Source organism: Pyrgilauda ruficollis, unplaced genomic scaffold (genome assembly GCF_017590135.1).
Source record: "Pyrgilauda ruficollis isolate IOZ18807 unplaced genomic scaffold, ASM1759013v1 scaffold3, whole genome shotgun sequence".
Classification (NCBI taxonomy): domain Eukaryota; kingdom Metazoa; phylum Chordata; class Aves; order Passeriformes; family Passeridae; genus Pyrgilauda; species Pyrgilauda ruficollis.
Window position 1 is genome coordinate 1,738,106 of NW_024524377.1, and position 17,995 is coordinate 1,756,100.

General features: G+C 42.2%; 1 protein-coding gene across 12 annotated transcripts in view; it reads left to right on the forward strand.

Annotated features, from left to right (window-relative positions):
• Positions 1-17,995, forward strand: part of GTDC1 (glycosyltransferase like domain containing 1) — a 197,797-nt gene that overhangs the window by 159,806 nt on the left and 19,996 nt on the right. For 8 of the 12 annotated variants that reach the window (XM_041473192.1, XM_041473203.1, XM_041473201.1 and 5 more), the window contains 3 exons: positions 1,299-1,369; positions 2,093-2,184; positions 9,181-9,905. The exons of 1 other annotated variant lie outside the window; for it this stretch is intronic. In XM_041473192.1, the coding sequence (XP_041329126.1) occupies positions 1,299-1,369; positions 2,093-2,184; positions 9,181-9,264 (247 nt within the window). In that variant the 3' untranslated portion in view covers positions 9,265-9,905. 3 more of the 12 variants (XM_041473197.1, XM_041473198.1, XM_041473196.1) reach the window with 3 other exon arrangements.

Genomic DNA, 17,995 nt, shown 5'->3' on the forward strand with positions numbered 1-17,995 from the left:
TATGAAAAAAACCAGCAGTCATTTCTTAGCAAAAAGCATTTGCAGAGAAATGTGTCTTTGGGATTTGTGGATATGCATAGTTTTCTAGCATGAAAGCTGAATATGTTATTCTTTATTTTCTTTTTTTTTTTCCTGTTTAAAATTGAGTAGATCTAAAGGAAACAGAGTCCTTTCAGGGTACCTGTAATAAAGTACCAAATCTGACATTCGCATGAAGGCAGCAGAAGTCTTTGGGTTGTCACTGAAAATAGAAAAGGTGAACGTTGACAAGATTTCAGATTTTTTTATTTTTTTTTTTTATTCTGGGGAATGAGGGAAACTGAAGTTAAAAATAAAGTCCTCGTATGGTCAACATGTTGGAGGAAATTCAAAGCCTCTCATAAAATAAACATATTTTAAGAAGTGTTTTGAATTTCACTGTGTAATTTCTGGCCAACAGAAATTACGGTTGTATCTTTGGAGGGACGTTGTGTCAGATCAGTGGTCATTATGTGAAAAAAATAAACTGGAACCTGGATGCCTTTAACCCATTCAGCTGTTAAAACCTGGATTCCAAGGGGAACAGCTCTGCTACTGGAAAACTTTGCGCCACGGCGGTGCAATTCTAAAATATTTGGGTTTGATGTTACGGGAGATATGTGAAATGTTCCTTGGGAAAGAAAAAAAAGCAAGCACAAAGCTTCGCGCGCTTTGGCAAAGGGATTTCATCAGCGGTTATTAAAAAATACAACGGTTTATGTCCCGAAAAATAAAGGAAATTATCCAAAGCATGTGAATAAGCTGAAATATCCCAGCCTGGAGCATGCTGCAAGTTGTTCCTGGGTTATATTTAGCCGTAACCTTTGGAGTCTGGAAGTCTGAGGGGAATATCTGCTGTGCCAGGTGAGGGTGGTGTGCGTGTCTGCAACACACCCTGGCTGGTGTAGCCAACGTGCCCCTTGTTTTCCAGCAGCATTATTAAGCAAAGCCGTCCATACTTCACCATGTTGTTACATGTGTCTGTCTGCTGATTATAAAATGTGTTAAACAGTATTTAAAAAACAAAAAAATGCAGAGCTGCGCTTTGATTTATTCAGCGAACAAAACATATGCTCGCTGTTCTGTTCTATGTAATTCATATGATCAATAAAATTTTCTTTAAAAAGAGCAACTTTGGCATTTAGAAGGATTATGCTGCTGAAGAAAAAAAAAATGTTTCTCTCTTGCTGCATGCAGGCAACCTCAAGGCTCATGCACGGAAATAATTTTTTTGGCTGACTAATGTCTATTTTTGTGTATTTGTGATTTCTAATCCTCAGGATCGAGGCTGTGCATTGTGGCTGTTACCCGCTGTGTCCCAAAGCCTTGGTGTACCCAGAGATCTTCCCAGGTAGCTGCTTTGTTGCCTCTTCCTTCTGCTGAAACGTAATAACGTGATTCCTGCTAAAACCCAAAGTTTGGGAATAAACTTGAGTGAAAGCAATTGTTTATTTGGCAAGCCAACATGTTAGTGTTAAGGCAAATTTTATGTGTTTTAATACATTAGACGAAGTTTATATTTGCCATCTGTTCTTTTAAGATAACAAAAAAGCAAGTTTTGAAATAGCATTCTTCATTGTTAGCATACACATCCAGTAATGATAGATTTTTGTTAAAAGGTCACTGATGCTGCAATGGTTTGCAGATTTCTTTTTTTGATACACAGAAGAGGGGAAAATTTAAAAAAAAAAAAAAAAAAGCCAGGCCTGAAAATCACACCAAATTATTTAAACAATTTAATACTTAATAGTATGCAACTGCAGTACAGGATACACACTAATGTGGTACCAGTTCTTGAAAAATCTCATCACTAAATGTATCACATATGCATTGTGTTACATTAGAATAATGTATTTTAATCACCCAAAGGAGATGTCTAAACAGCACAACTACACAGTCTTATTTAGCATTAAACATCCTTGTGAGCTGAGGTAACCTTATAAAATCATGCTTAAATAATGTAAAACACGAGGCGGCACAGAGCAATATGCATTTTTAATTAGTAAAGTGACTAATATCGAGTGTGTGCTTTGAGGTTTTTGTTTCATTAAAAATGTATCTGTTTTTCCTGCAGCTGAATATCTGTATTCTACACCTGAACAGCTTTTTAAAAGGCTTCAGAATTTCTGCAAGAGACCAGATATTGTAAGGAGACATCTCTATAAGGTAGTTGTTTGGCATAGTTTTAGATGATATAATGCCATATTGAAGTACAAAGGGGAAAAAAAAAAAACCCTTAAAAAAAACAACATTTAATTAACATACTAATGTTTAAAGGAAACATGCTAGGGAGGGATATTAGTCGTTACACTAACAAGGATTAATTAAACTAGATGCCAGTTGTATTAACCTAGGTCTTATGAAATACGTGCACTTAATGCATGCTACATGTTTTTTTTTTTAATTTACTGTTTTCTAAAATGACTGTCCTTTACATTTGGACCCAAGAGGCTTATAAAAATGAACCTGGATTAATGCAACTCATTAGTTTAAAAGGAAAATAAAAGAAAGATCCTACAATTATCCTAATGAGGATAAGCCTACCTTCCTATCCTAATTTAATCTTCAAAAAATGCAGGTGACAGGTATCAGGTAAAATTTCTTTGGCTTCTGGAATGATTTGAGTGATTTTCATAATTACAAATATTTTAATTATTTGCTTTATAAGGTGTGTTGAGCATTAGAGTTTATTTGGAGCATAATTTACTGGTATTTATCATGTCCCATTCTTTGCAGTTATTTCTGTAGAGAGAGTCCAGGTTCAGTGGCAAACTCTCCATTCAGGTTTTGCCCAAATCTTCGATGCTAGGCCGACTTTCATGGTTTTAAATGGTGTATTTACACTGATGGGAGTCAAGCTTTTCTTTTTTTTTTTAATTTGAATGTAGATGAAGCACTAAATTTTAGATTATTCCAGTGAAGAGCTGTTACCACACGATGCTGCTTTCAGAAGAATAACTGCAGTTTTTTGCACACAGCTTCGCACATTTACAGCGGTTTTTGACTTTTACTGTCCTGGATCTGCCATGGGCAGGTTGGATACACATCACCCCTGCACAACAGAGGTGTTTCAGCTCGTGAAAACCCCTGAATTCAGCTGAAAGTCCTTAAAGGCTTTGGGGTGCATGGAAATACTCCTCGTGTTAACCCGTGCGACACAAATGCGGTTCTTGGAGCGTTCCCTCCTCCACCCAGCCTCACTGTTAATGAGCAGGTCGAGTAATCTCCTCCTTAATTTGGAGTCTCATGCTGCCAACAGACCCAACCTCATGCCTCCACCTCCCTCCCTCCCTCTGGGGACCAGAAAGTGTTGGGTCTTGCTGTGTCTCGTCTGCCTCTCTCCCCCTTCCTGCACACGCATAGCAAGAGCAGCGAGGGCTTAGCCCACTCCTTGACTTTTTTTGTGACCTAAAAATAGGCATTTACATAATGATACATCAAAGATGATTTTGTTTCTGCAGGAAACAGTTAAACCTCAAGGAAAAAAAAAAAAAAAAAAAAAAAGGAGAGAACCAAAAATGCAATTTAACACCCAATTTCAAGCTCATTATCTTTCATTGTCTATTAACTTGGCAATGGTTCAGAAGGTAGCTCATAATAGTTTAAAATGCTGACTGAACACTTCCAGTGTTCTGCATTACTTCTTGAGTCAATAGTATCGTAGAGTTAGGCATGGGGGCTTCAAAGGGAAAGCAGTCCTTAAATGTTTACCTTGGCATTTCCCAATGCTTCAAGCTCAGCTAATGGTTGCATTCACATGGATCTTCTCCCACTTGGATCCCCTCCTGAACACAGAGCCAAGGCACGCAAAAAATACTGATATAAAATAGTACAGGTTGAAAATACGTGTGCAGGCCCTGTAGGCAAAGTGCTGATTTGCTTGAAGGATTTTTTATCTTTTTTTAAGAATTCCTTGGGATGATTAGTAGGCAGAAGCTGAAGGTGTTTATCCCACCCCTCATGCATGGGGTTTGCAGATCTTCTGAGTGTCAGAGCTGAACCTCTGCAACAGGTAGCAATGGAGCTGAGTGGGGGATTGTTTTAAAATGAGGAAAGCAGAGCCTAATCCAGCACCTGTGAGCACCAGAGGAAATATCCCTGTTGTCTTTAATAGGCTTTGGATCAGCTCAGACAATACTGTTAGAGTTGTCCTTTTGTGCCTACACCCACGTACACCTGGTCTTCCTTCACCATGGACCATGCACAAAACCTCCTGGGAAATGCTAGCTCAGAGCTGTGCTGTTAAGGTCGTTACAGCTGGAGTGATGCTGCTTTGTAAGGAAGCTGAACAGAGTGAAATCCTGAAGGCTACGCAGCACTTGCACAGTATTTTCACTTTTTTTTCACATCACTATAGTATTATCTCTGTTTTAGTGGGTTAGAAAAGGCATCCCAGCACAAGAGTGTTAACCAGCTCCTTGTCTTTCAGAAATCATCCTGCCATACTCTCTGCATTGAGTTTATCAAGAGTCTGTGACATTTCGGAAGTAGAAATGCTTTAAAAGCAAATAGTGCTTTTCTCTGCTGGTTGGAGATTGTCCTCCACAAGTTGGGAAGTAATCACCTTGGCTTATCCTTTTACATATTGTTGGGACTTTATTACTCAGGATATCTATAATAATTAGACAGTGGCTAATTAAACAGGCATTTTATTCCTTCAGATGTCCTCAATGCGTGTGCTAACAAAATTAGTGGCAGAAAGGAGATAAATGGCAGCAGGGCAGTGGGCTTAGGGGCTGGACATAGGGAACATCCCTGTGAAAATGCACAGACCAAGGCATTAAACTGTAGTAGTTTAATTCCATGGAGCAGAGTCATGCTGGCAGACTTAAAAATGTCCATAATGTAAGCACCTATGAAAACCTTTCCAGATGATGCATTGCTCACCCTGAGTATTCACACAGCACTCAGGGCTGGCTCATCTGCATTTCAGCCTTGCCTTCTGCCAGTTATTAGCAGAAGACTGAGATGAGAGGGAAGCAAATCTCATTTGTTATCAATTATTTGTTCTGTTCCAGTTTCGTGGAATCAAACTCTAGTTCTGGGTGATTTTGGTTGCCAAGGTAAGCAGAGGAATGAAGCAAGTAACAACAACAGGGCATTGGTCAGGGCACACCACAGGACCTGTTAGTGCCCTATCTAGTAGATTTAAAGTTAAAATAAATAAAATAAAATAGGGAAAAGCATTTGTTTCTGCATTATTTTCTTAAAGTTTACCTTTTAGTTTCCTCACTTGAGTTTCTTAATTTAAAACAGCATGTATAAAGAGTATACAGTGGAAAGGGACAAGAAGAGTTGCCAAAAGCCAGGCATGGAAGGAGCTGACAACTTTAAATAATCTCTCCCAGCCATCCCAGCTGAATGAGTGCTGGTTGACATGCTGTCAGCTTCAGTTCCTACAGAAAAATCCTACTCTCACTCATGCTTGTTTAATGGAGAAAAGAATTTGGCCCACTTTCTGACATTCATCTTCTCATTTCCATCACACTACAGAAGCTCACCTGCCTATGAAAAGACACATGGCGTGATTTTTTTTTTCTTTCTGACACCACTGTAGAAGGAAGTCTGCTGAATTCAAAGGGATTAAACTGCTGTAAAATCAAATTAAGATCCCAGTTAGACCATAGACATCTGAATTGTTTCCAGTCTCGGGATTTGGCTGTATAGAACAGTTCTAACAAAACTTTGGTTTTTTTTTCTTTTTCTTTCCTTTTCTTTTTGCTCTGATTTCAGATAAATCAGTATCTTGGGTATTTCAGGGAAATGTGTAGAAGGGGGAAACGGCTCCTGGTCCAGATTTCCTGTTTAGGCAAAGCTAGGGAAGCAGCAGGAGGCATTCTCAGTGCAATATGCAGGGCATTGGGCACGTGAGGATGCAGGGGAGCCTGATGCCACATGTCCCATCAGCCACTCAGCTCTGTCGTTCACAGTTCCTGCACAGGCCATGTGAGAGCCAGGGGTGGTGCCTCTGCCTTTATCTTTACCCACTGCCCAGCAAAACCCCATTGGAAATTCATTTTTCCATAAGCAGCCTGGTCTACTGGAAGGTGTCCTTGCCCATGGCAGGGGCTTGGAACAAGATGGTCTTCAAGGGCCTTTCCAACCCAAACCATTCCATGATTCTATGATTTGTTTATGATGGTGTTTAAATAATTTCCTTAATTAGCTCTGGTTTTCCCCACCTTCAGTTGTGTTGAGTGTCTTCTTGCTCTGGAGTTGGTTGCCTGGAAGCAGGAGCTCCCCATCCATCTTGACTGTGCCATCCATTATTTTATAAACATTTGTCAAACATTTACAGTATCCCAGTCTTTTCAGTCTCTCCTTGTGAATGTTATTCCATGTTTATAGTCTAATCTCTCATCATTCAAGCAGTTCTGATCCTTGAGAGCAGTTTTTGTGCTGGTGTGATCATTGCTTTAGAGAATTCTGGGCTGTGCCATCAGTTTATGTGATGTGTAGTACTCTGATAATTCCCAACCTGTTCCTTATGGAGCCAATCCTACTGTTTACTTTTTAATGGTGAATGTATATTGAGCAGATGTTTGCTTACAGTGTTCTCCAGATCTTTTGTCCCGGGCTGATAAAGTTAATTCAGAGCTTTATAGGGTATGCAAATAGTGCAAGGATTTCCATCCATCCTGCTGGCTTTCTGTTCACTAGCAGAGCACGTTTGCAGAGTTAAAAAAGAAGGAATTGTATTGAATTTCTGCTTTTACCTGGCTAGCATTTAGGTGCAGGTCAGAAGGAGGTTAGAAACACAAATGAGAAGCGTGTATTTCTCTCTTGAGCTGCTTGGTTTCCCATGAACGTGATTTAAAATGGTTTCAGAGGTGATTTAGATCTGTTTCTCAGGGTCTGTGGGGGAAGGTTACAGGAACTCTGGATTGCAGAGCTCTGTGTCCATGGTCTCCCATCTCTGTTCCAGTGCTTAGGCATGTGATCCTAAGGAAAATATGTAAAGCATAAAGAATTTTTTATGTGAAAGAAAACTTCCATTACTTATTTGGAGCACAGAATCACAGACTAGTTAAGGAAGTTGCCTCTGGAGGTCACCAGCCCAGCCTCTGCTCAAAGCAGGGCCGGTTTCAAAGTAGGATCTGACTTCAAACTTGGATTTAGTTGCTCAGGATCACATCCAGGTTAGACTCAAGTCTTGACACTTTCCATTCCCTGTGTGTGGCTGATACAGTGAAACCCCTGTCTAGCTTAGGAGTTTGCACAGGTGGGAAGGTCTGCTGGGCTGTGGGACTCAATTTAAGCATTTTGAGTGACCCATGGGTCTTCAAGAAACTGTGGTGGAGGGAGGTCAGCTTGGCTAACATGGATCCTCACTGTGGAAGAAATGAGATGGCAGGGAGGGAGTTGGAGTTGCCTAATTTTGGGATCCAGCCATAGAGAAATGGATATATGTGCAGATATACGTGTCTGTAGGTGACCTGCACCTGATCTTCTCTCTGGGCCTGTCTTGCTCTTGGCTTTCTGAGGTAAAATATCCAGGAGATTCCAGCTCTCTGAAAGTCACAGAATCATTGAAATATTTAGGTTGGGAAAGACCCTTAAGATCACTGAGTCCAGCCGTTGATCCAACATTTCCATGATCACCATGTCCCCAAATATTGGTCTGTAGCTCACAGCAGTTGGCTGCACTTGCAGAGTAGGACTGAAGCAGTTGTGGGGGCAACTTTCAGCATAAACACCAGGACTTGGAACTTTTCATTCTGACAGTATTAGATAGCTTCCAGGGGAATTTTAGAGAGCAAATGAAAACTGGCAGATGAGCCACAGCCTCTTCAAAACAGGAGATGGAGAAGTGGGTCAAAGGAAATAGGAAGAAAAGTTGCAAAAACCATGAAAACTTTTTTTTTTTTTCCCCAGTACAGTTTATACAAATTACCTTGGGGAAAAAAGCAGGAAACTGTTTTCCCACTGTTATAGTCAGTCAGTGTGTTCTGAGCTATCCTGTGCAAGGTACTGCATAGATTTGCATTGAAAATTTGATGTTTTTTGTTTAAAGACAGCAAGAATGAGGTGAGTTTTAAAAGGCCAATATAAGAAACTGCAGAGCAGACCAGTTTGGTCAGGGAAATACTGTTACTCTGCTGAGGTGTGTTAAATAGCTCTGCCTTGGGCCTCACAGTGCACCCAATTCATGTAAAGCAATGGTGGCTTTTGATGCTGGTCTCCAAAAGTGTTTGGAGTTTGAAAATTGAACTCAAATTGCTGCAAACTGTTTTCCACCTTGATTCTTCCTCCTTACTCACTTGCAGAGTGAAGGAGCTGGATCACAAAGCAGATCTGACCCAACACGAATTGCCTCTGTAAATAATTCCAGTCTTGGCTGCCAAATCTCAGGTTTTGCATGGAAAATTAATCTCTAAATCTTAATTTTGTTAAGGCAATTTTTTTTTAAAGTGCAAAAAATCTACACTAAATCAATACTGTGTGCTTGTACTTGAGCTGTCCTGAAAGAGCCAGTCTGAATGGATGGAGACTCCTTATTAAATTCTAAAGGTTAACTCTGAAGTCTAATGATGGCAGAGTAGATATTAAGTGCTTCAGTTCTGGTCTTAGGACAATAGAAACAACTTGATTATTTAATGAAAAATACTGTTCTGCTACTGACATTATGCTGTTTGTTCATTATGGGAAGGCGCTGCTTTATGTGAAAACTTTGCTTCTTTTGATCTCCAGATATTCAGGAGCTGTTGATGGAAGGACAGTGATGGAATTTTATTCCTTGAAAAAATGAATGTCCAGATCTTTGCATAGTTACAACTCCTCAAATAAAACCAAAAGAGATTATTCTCAAGTGAATCCCAGAGTGAGGATGGTCTAGCAGAGCTAGGCTCTGCTCCTGCTGGCTCGTGGTTCTGCCATGTCTGAGGGTGAGAGGGGCACATTGGTCCCTGAGGGTGTTCAGTCCTTGATGTGTCCACTGAGACCGCCAGAAAAGCAGAGGGAGCGAATAACCTGGGCCTGATGAGCAGCTTACCTGTCTTAATAAAAAAAAAAAAAAACTTAATTCATCCTTTTTTTAAATAATACCACATAAGTGTTCTTTGACCAAGTGGCTTCCACCCCTCCTGAAATCCTTCCTGCATTTTGTGTCCCAGCCTCTAACAGGGTTCCGTGTGCTTCTCTCTCTCTTGTGCTTCCTCGCAGGGCGAGACGGCCGGGTTTTCTTGGGCAGCGCTCGGCAGTAAATTCAGGTCTCTGCTCGCAGCAGAACCGAGGGAAGATTTGTGACAGATGGGGCTAAGTCACAAACTTGCAGCCTCAGGCAGAATTGTGGAAGTTTCCAGAGTGTGCCCATATTTACCTGATCAGAGAGAAAAGAAAATCTGCAGAGGAAGCCGAGCCTGGCTGCTTGTCATAGCTGACACAGAGCCATCTGCCACAAACCTGTGGCGGCTTCAGATCTCCAATCCCTGCCACCACCCCAGCTCAAATTAAATACAGATTCTTAGAGACGTTATGATGGTTACACATGTCCTCGGCATCACATGCAGGAGACTGTTCAAAAAAAATATGTGGCCTGTTGTGTAACCGCACTCATGTATCCCATATGTGGTGCCACATTGAATTTCCGGTTGAATCTGTTTTTATCCTTTGTACTGGATGACATGGTGCCTGAATTCTTTCTTTTCGCCGACACGATGGCAGCCAAGCTGCAGCTTCAAACGCTCACACTTGGCTGAGTTTCTACCTAGGTTGCCAGGTTATCATTGGAGCCTTATTGTGTCCTCAAAGGGCCACAGGGCCTGAAAGGAGGATCCGAATGCTGCCGGACTAATTGGGCAGCCATCTCCGGGTTGTTGGGAGGCAAAGGGCTGCTTGAGCACTTCTCTTTCTTTTTCTCTTCTTTTTTTTTTTTTTTTTTTTTTTTTTTTTTTTTTTTTTTTTTTTTTTTTTTTTTTTATTGCAAATTAATGACTCTCTGGCAAAGGGGTTTTTAAGTGAAGGTATTAATAAGGGGTCTGGCAGGTAATCCCATGATTCGTGGAGTTACATTTGCATTTAATTAATCTTAAAGAAAGCTGAAAGATAAACAGCTGTAATTCAAACTAGCATGGGAAATATGCTACATGGTGCCATCTATCCGATAAAATGAAAGCTGAGACACTTGTTTTATTTCTCTCAAGGATGGAGAACAAACAGATAACAATCAAAATACTTCCAATAAAAACCAGTAGTTTAAATGTAATGGCAGTTCATCAAGAATCTTTGCATCCAGTTGCAAATACAGTCTTTTAAAGATAAATCACTTATGATTCCAGCAGTCAAGCCGCAATATTTGTTGATGTAAAATGTTTTGAAGATGTAGATTGTACAATAAATTTTTAATAAAGTGCCCACTGCAATTTTTAATTAGCATATCTCATTCATGTATAAGTGTGTACATCTATCTGTATGTTTATCACCATGCATATCCTTGTGTCAGAGTCAATGAATGCAATTGTGTCTTTATCTGATGAAGTAGAATTTGGTTTGCAAGCAATAATAAAACCTTATGGCAATTCCAAGATTTTCAACTCTGCTCTGGGAAGAAGCAGGAAGAGGACTCTGGGTAAGGTGTTATGATGTGAAGCCTGGTAAGACTTCCCTTTGCAGACAGGTGTGGTCTCAGCTTCCTTTGGATCAGGCAGGGCAGCTCCTTTCCCTGAAAGGGGTGAAAGGTGCAGGCTGATCCCCCTCCCCACGAGTGTCTTTGTGACTTTTGACACCATCAAGAAGCTAAAATGTCATTTTTCAGAGTGAGAGAGAGCATGTGTTACTGCTTCTTAAAATTACCCCATAAAGCAATCAGAAACAACCCAGGCTGACCCAATGGAAAGTGTTTGGTTGTTCTCCTAGCACTGCAGAGTTGTAAGGTTGCAGTTATCATCTCTTTGTATGCAGATTCTCCTCCTTTCTGCTCAGCCAGAACCCAGCTTGGCTTTAGGCATGGCTTGGGTGGACGTGGTCTTCCCAAGAGTGTAGGTCTGGTGGTCACCCTTGGAAGACCCAAGGAACAGGACTGACTTGCACTCCTACCCGGTGTATCACAGATGTTCACCAATGTCATCCACCTTGCACCAGCCAATTGGAATATTTGTGGCTTTACTGCTGGGGAAACTGAGGCATGGCACAGTTGTATCAAACTGCTTCAAGTATCGCAGTGAGTCATTCTCCAAACCAATAAAAAGGAAAGAGGAGATGCTGTAATGCTGCACTCAGGCTTGTGGTGAGCAGACTCAAAACATCAAAGCCGTGTGGTTTGCACTCAAAGGCTCCTGCTGTCCTCAGGGCACACCCCCATCAGCCCCAGGGCCAGAGGAGGTCTCACCCACCCCTTGGTGAGGGGCAGCTCTGCTTGCTGAACTTACTGACAGTGATTCTTCAGCCATGCCCAGCTCTGTCTGCTGAGCAAGGCTTCGTCTTGGTGGAAAATTTTCCCCTTCTTATGAACCCTTGCAAGTAACGTTTTATAATAGAAACTCTGTGAGGAGTTTAATTGCAGGGTAATAAATAGCAATGCTGTGTTATCTCCTGATATTTCTTTACATTCTTAGTGAAGATGCACAGCTGCTCTGGAGCAAGGATCCCTGGAAGTGTTCAAGGCTGAATTGGACAGGGCTTGGAGCAACTTGGTCTGGTGGAAGGTGTCCCTTCTCATGGTGGGGGATTGGAAGTAGATGAGTTTAAAGGTTCTTTCCAGCCCAAACCATTCTGATTCTGTGTCCTTACCACATCACAGGATGTGCTTGGAGAGGTCCTGTTTGAGGTCCTGTTTGAGGTCCTCAGTCAGGAGAGTGATGTGGGACTGCCAGGTAGCCAGAGGTTTTCTTGCAGGGCTTCCAGGTAGTCAGAGGTGATGTTTCCCCTAGATAGTGTCCCTTCAGCACTGCAGACTGAAACAATCTACAGAGTTTTGCCTCTCAGTTTCAGCAGGGGAAATGAGAGTGTCACCCCGTGCTGCTTCATTTCAGTCCCTCGCTTCAGGAGGTCAGAGGGACAAATTGGGATCTCTGTCCCGTTGTTCCTACACACATGAGTAAGTGGTGAATGCAGACACCTAATCCTGTGAGTAGAGCAAGAGAATTGAACCTTGACTTACTTTCATGTTTATTGATGTTTCACCTGCTTCGACACAGCGGCGCCAAGGCTTTGAGACAAGTTTCAGTGCAGAGTCAGAGCTGGGTTTCCCCAACTCTGTGCCAGCCTCACCGTGACCAGACAGCTCCTCCTGCATCAGTAACAGGCCAAGCACCTAATCCTGCAATCCTTTTGTCCTAGCATTTGAGATCACAGGAAACACAGGTTTATTCCACATGAGAATTGTCTTTTCCCTTATAATAGAAAAGAAAATCCTAAAACAATTAGGGAATTCTGTAGAAAACCATTTCCAGCATTCCTAGCCCCACTCTGGTGCTGCAGGCACAGCAAGGAGCTGTGGCACCGACCAGCTTCCATCCCTGTTTGCAGCACTGAGACCTCTGCCTCAGCTCAAAGCTGTTCTGAATTAGGTGGTTAGATTTTTCTAATTGCGTTTTTAAAGACCGAGCCAGCAGTTCATTAGAAATCACGGAGCAAATTCTGCTTCTCTATTACACCAATATAAATCTTGAATGAATTTATATCAGGATAACTGGGAGGGTAGAATGTACCTCCCATCTTGTTCCTCAGATTATTAAAAGTTAAAGGGCCTTGAAAATTAAATTCACCTTTCCCTGTTCAAGCTGTTTACTCTGTTTTTTATTCCAGAAAGGACAGTTGAAAATAATTAACCAACCTCCTTTCTGCTCATAGGCACTTTTAAGTTGGGTTCTTATGTACTAGCCCAAGACTAGTTTGTGTGGAAAAGACCAGAGGGCGTTTTCTTTCAAACAAATTGTTTTCATGGGAATAATTTCCCAGAGAATTATATTAAAACCTTTCTGTGAATCCTTGATTTTTGAAAAAATAATTCCTCTCATATATCCTTGATTTGGAGGACTTGGCAATGTATTTGCAGATATAAATGAGCACCTTAATGAAAGTCCTTCAGGATTTTACCTTCTAACAGGCTAACCTTATTTAACCAAAATACTTCTTAGCGAGGCAGGAAAAATTTTGCCTGTGAGTTACCAACCCTTGAAAATAAGCGTTTATAATAGAAACACTGATAGAACTTTAATTACAGGGCAATAAATAGCATCGCTGCCTAATCTTCTGATATTTCTTTGGATTCTTAGCGAAGATCCGCAGCTGTTGCTGGAAGCTGATAATCAGGATTTGTAGGGGTTGGAAGTTGTTCCCGCACCCCGCGGAAGCGGCAGCGGCAGCAGCGAGCGCGGAGCGGGAGGAGGAGGCTGCGGGACGCGGCCGGGGAGCGGCGGGGGCCGCCAGGAAACGGGGAGGGGAATGGGGACAATCGGGACCTTGGCATCGAATATCCCGCCCGCGGAAAAGGTTTTCCCATCCCGGTGAATGGCCGAGAGGATGGAGGTGCGGGCAAGCCAGGTTAAACGAGGCCAGTGGCGGCTGTAATGGTAAAAATAATGAATAATAAGAATCATGCCAATAATAATAACTCGAGGAGCTGGAGCCGGGGGCTATCGCTGTGGGGGCAGCCCCGCGGTGCCCTCCGCTCATCCCGGCGCATCCCGGCGCGGCGCTGCGGGCGGAGCGGAGCGCAGCTTTCCCGGGAAGCGGGGGACGGACACGCCGCCCGCCACTTTTATCATCGACATTACCGATAACAAAAATATTCTTCTGAAAATCTGGAATTCTTCTGTGGCATTGCCCTACAGAGACAGCAAGGAGAAAGGCTCCCCCTGCCCTCCCCGCCGCGGCTTTTCCGCGGGTGCGGAGCGGCCGCCCGCCTTGCGCAGCCTTCCGCCAGCCCTGCGCGCCTCCGGCCGCCCGTCCCCGGCTCTCCTGCGGTTCCTCCAGTAAAAACACAACCCCAAAAAACACCAAACGAACAAAAAAATACCCCCCAAGCCCCCGAAAGAAATCCCGGGCAAGGAGCGCGGCGCTGGGGAGGGATGGGAGGGATGCGTGCGAGGGGCTTAACCCTTGGAGCTTTGAAGGCGAAACAAGGAAATACGTTGGAAAGGCATGTCTGTAAACAATGATAATTAGCCTTTTCAAAAATCATAACACTGATTAAAATCTCGGATTCATTATTTATTCATCACAGAACCTCTTTGCAGACCTGGGAATAGTGATTAAAACCTAAGTGCTTCTCAATTTTGCACAGCTCGAGAGGAGCCTAAAAAGGGGTTAAAATGGAAAGGAAAGAGGAAACCAAGCAAACAGAATTCTTCTTTTAAGAACCAATACTTTCTTCTTCCCTTCCTGGCAGGAATACTCTTATTCCCCCAAATTTTGGTATTATGAAAATGTTTCTCATACTAAGTACAAGTGTTAGACTGAATCCAGTTGGTACTAAAATTGCAAACACACTTTCACTCCTAGAAAAGCCAACAGAAAGGAACTTCTTTTAACTCCATAATCGCAGGTTACAGAGTAAATGAACAACTGATGGTCAACTGGCCAATTATGGTATAAATATCCGTTGTTTACAGCGAGGTGTTAAATGAGCCTTTCGAGCACAAAGGATCAGACTGTCTAAGCTACAATTTGTGCTTCATCCCATTATGTCTCCCCGAAAAAGGCCCGTGCCGTTGTAGGTAATGTGCGCACAGAACATATTTCTCTCTGTTGATTTTAGTTTGCTTTAATTCAATACACACTCTTGTTTACTTTTTAAAATTTAAATAAATGTCAGCATTGTATAATTTCTATGTTAACAAAGCAGTGAGCAAAATCCCTTGTATGTTTATAAAATATTATTGTTTAATTCACATAGTTTAGGAATTCCAAATGTTGAGAATAGGAAGGAGGCCAAATACCATCTGTTTATAACTATGATGCATCATCATATGTGTACTTTAAAAAAGAAGAAGAAAAAAAAAAAAAAAAGCTTGGTCAATCATGCCACTGTTCTATCTGTTAGGAATATAGTGAGGATTTTAAATCTCTCTTTGCCATCCACAGGAAATTTTAGGGTGGCTTAATTCTGAGCAGGGATGTTACAGGAGTTGCTCAGGTCTGTGTTCCTGTCAGAAGAGCTGCAGGAAACACTCACGTGCCCCAACCACTGCAGGCACGAATTCAATCACTTTCTCCCAGCCTCAATATTCCCCACTTCTAGAGACCGAGAAGCAAAACCTGAGAGATTTATTTAAACTCCTTTATAGATTCTGGGGGGAGAGGGGAGGTGTGGGTGCATCTGGGGCTTCATTTCCAAGCGCTTCATACATTTGTGTGCCCGTGTTTTTAAGGACAGAAGGAAAGCGTGAGGATTTTGTAGCCTGTCTTGCAAAGCACAGGCTATAGACTATCATTCAGCTGATTCTGCAAATAGCTTTAAAAAAAAAAAAAAACAAAACAAAAAAAAACAACAACCCTCTGTCAAATGTTAGTAGTTTTAGGTCCAAGTTAAAATAGGTCCTCGTTAGAAATAATACATTCCATACTACGGAGTGGTACGTAACGTGCATTTTAAAGAGAAGGTAGTCCGCAGGCTTAAAAACAAAGAGAGTGTCTCCAAGTTAAGTAGATAAGAAGATTTTTTTCTTTTTCCAAACCCAAGTTAATTAGCTGGTACGTCAAGCCTCATAGATGTCTTCCTACCTTTCAAGGGCTGAAGAATCCCCAGTAAATGTACTTAAACTTCCTAGCGAGGGCCAGTGAGATGAATGCAGAGATTAGGGCGAGTATTACCGTGCCTTCTCAGTGCATCCCAGCTGCAGTTCATCCTACTATTGATAATGATGCTTGGAGTTACTGAGGTGGTTTCTGAAACTCACATATGGGGTCCTTTCCCCAAGGATGAGGAATAATAGCGGCACTCAGGTGGTACGGGGAGGGTAAGCACAGATTTGCAGTTGTCTTTGCCTGGTGCGTGGTGACTTTTCAGTCATGCTGATTTAATAAAGGGAGAGGTACATTCAGGACAAGGGCTGTAATTCTCTGGTACAGTGTTTGATTTGTGTTAACAAACAGGAGGGTTTAAAAAAAAAAAATCACAGGTGAAAGGAAAGAAATGTCTGGGCTTGCTGGAAGGCAGCCCTGGCAGAACGCTGGTGCAGTATGAAACGTTTTGTGGCCAAACTCTCAGCAATTTCTGTAATACCACAATTTAGCATACTGTACACTGCACTGAAATGCCTGGGACTTTGTTTTTGAACTTCTTCCTTTCTACTGTTACACTTAACTTGCAGCATCTTGAATTACTTAGCTACACCCAGATAGAAAGTTACCGTTTCTTTAGCTCTACGTGCTGCGCTGGGCTCTTAGTGCTAAAAACTGTCCATCAGAGTGGAAAAGGCTTTCCAGCCCTTTCCTCTATATTTCCCAGCCTTTAGCATAACCTTCTGAGATGGTTTATTATCTTGAAAGACTTTAACATTTTTAATTAGGAAAAGGAAATGCCTTACACACCTCTCTTAAGTAATCTTTTTGGAGCTGGTTCCATCAGCAGGGATAATTTGCTACTGTGCCATGAGCTTAATCTGCTCACACTGACATTACGGGAGTGAGAAACAGGACAAAAAGCACCTTCTGTTACTGCAGTTTGCAAAAATATTCATAAATGTAAAATGTATACAATCCCAGCTTGAAAAAAACCTGATGCCAGCTCCACACAGCCAGGCATGCATTCCTGCGTATTACTTCCTATTTTCCATGGCTATGTGATCCTGGGTTTCCCAAGCTGAGATAGGAATCAAGGGGGAAGATTGTCTGATTATGATGTGCATACCTGTCCACGAGGAATTCTGTGAACCCCTCATGCTCGTTTATCACTTGTTTTTGCACACTGGAGTAGTTTCATGAGATGCCCTGGGAGAGGCTGCTCCGAGGGTTGCTCAATACCATGTTCACTGCATGCTTGGTTTCGTGCTGTTCCTGGGCTCTCCTGGTCGGTGCAGGGAGATGGGCATTTGGAATCATGCCCCAGCACAGGTATAAATCCTGTATAAAGAGCTGTGGTTGAGGCTGGGTATCCAAGATATCCAGATGGGAAGCCATCGGTCCCTGGGTCTTGCTTCTGTCTCTGAGGCGCCTGTGTTGTGTCAGGGCTGCAAACAAAACATGCACCAGGCATGAAGCACGTGGTGATTCACAAGGAGAATGTGTTCCCTGGTCATCACACTAGCTTCTTGCATCCTTTTGGGGCCTGAGCACCTTGTGCTCCCCCTTAGCAGAGGTAACTGAGGGCATTGATTGTCTCACAAGCTCCTGGGCATTAACATTTAACCATCCTATAATTTGGTTTTTAAGTGAAAGCAGGGAGATTAATAAACTTAATCTAGCATTCACACAGATTTGAGGACAGCTGACCTCTGCCCTCTAGAGACCCAGGCTCATTTAAGAATCTGCATCTGAGAGAGCCCCTACAGTTGTCCTGTCACAGCCAGTCCTGTCCCCTGTGGGCTGCAGAGTGTCACCCTCACTGTCTGCAGCAGGAGCAGTGGTGACAAGGAATTTGCTGCTTTTTTTATGTCTCCCTCCTCTAGAAGGGTCAGTGTTAGCAAACACAACCCCCTCCTTCAAGATAGCAGCTCTCCTGGGGACTGGAACAGCAAAAGTAAAATCTTGGTCAAAAATGAGTCAATCTTTCAATTTGTTTGCATATAGGAGAGAAAGAAAAAAAAATCAGACAAAAAAAACAAAATTAAGAAAAAGTGAAGCAGTAATGTCAGGTCTTTGTTTTGGGGGCAGAATTTTGCAACTTTTGGCATTATCTTACAAAATTCCCAAACTGGGAAAGCCTTTCATGTTGGAACATTCAGCCAACGGAAGTGCTCCCTCAAACTGTAAAGCATTATCTGTGGATTTCTTTGCACATTCCATGTCCTGCAATTCTTGGGGAGGAAAAAAAAAAAAACTTGGATAGGAGTAGTTTGTCAATGCTATTAATAGATATGTTTAATGCAGAAGTGTG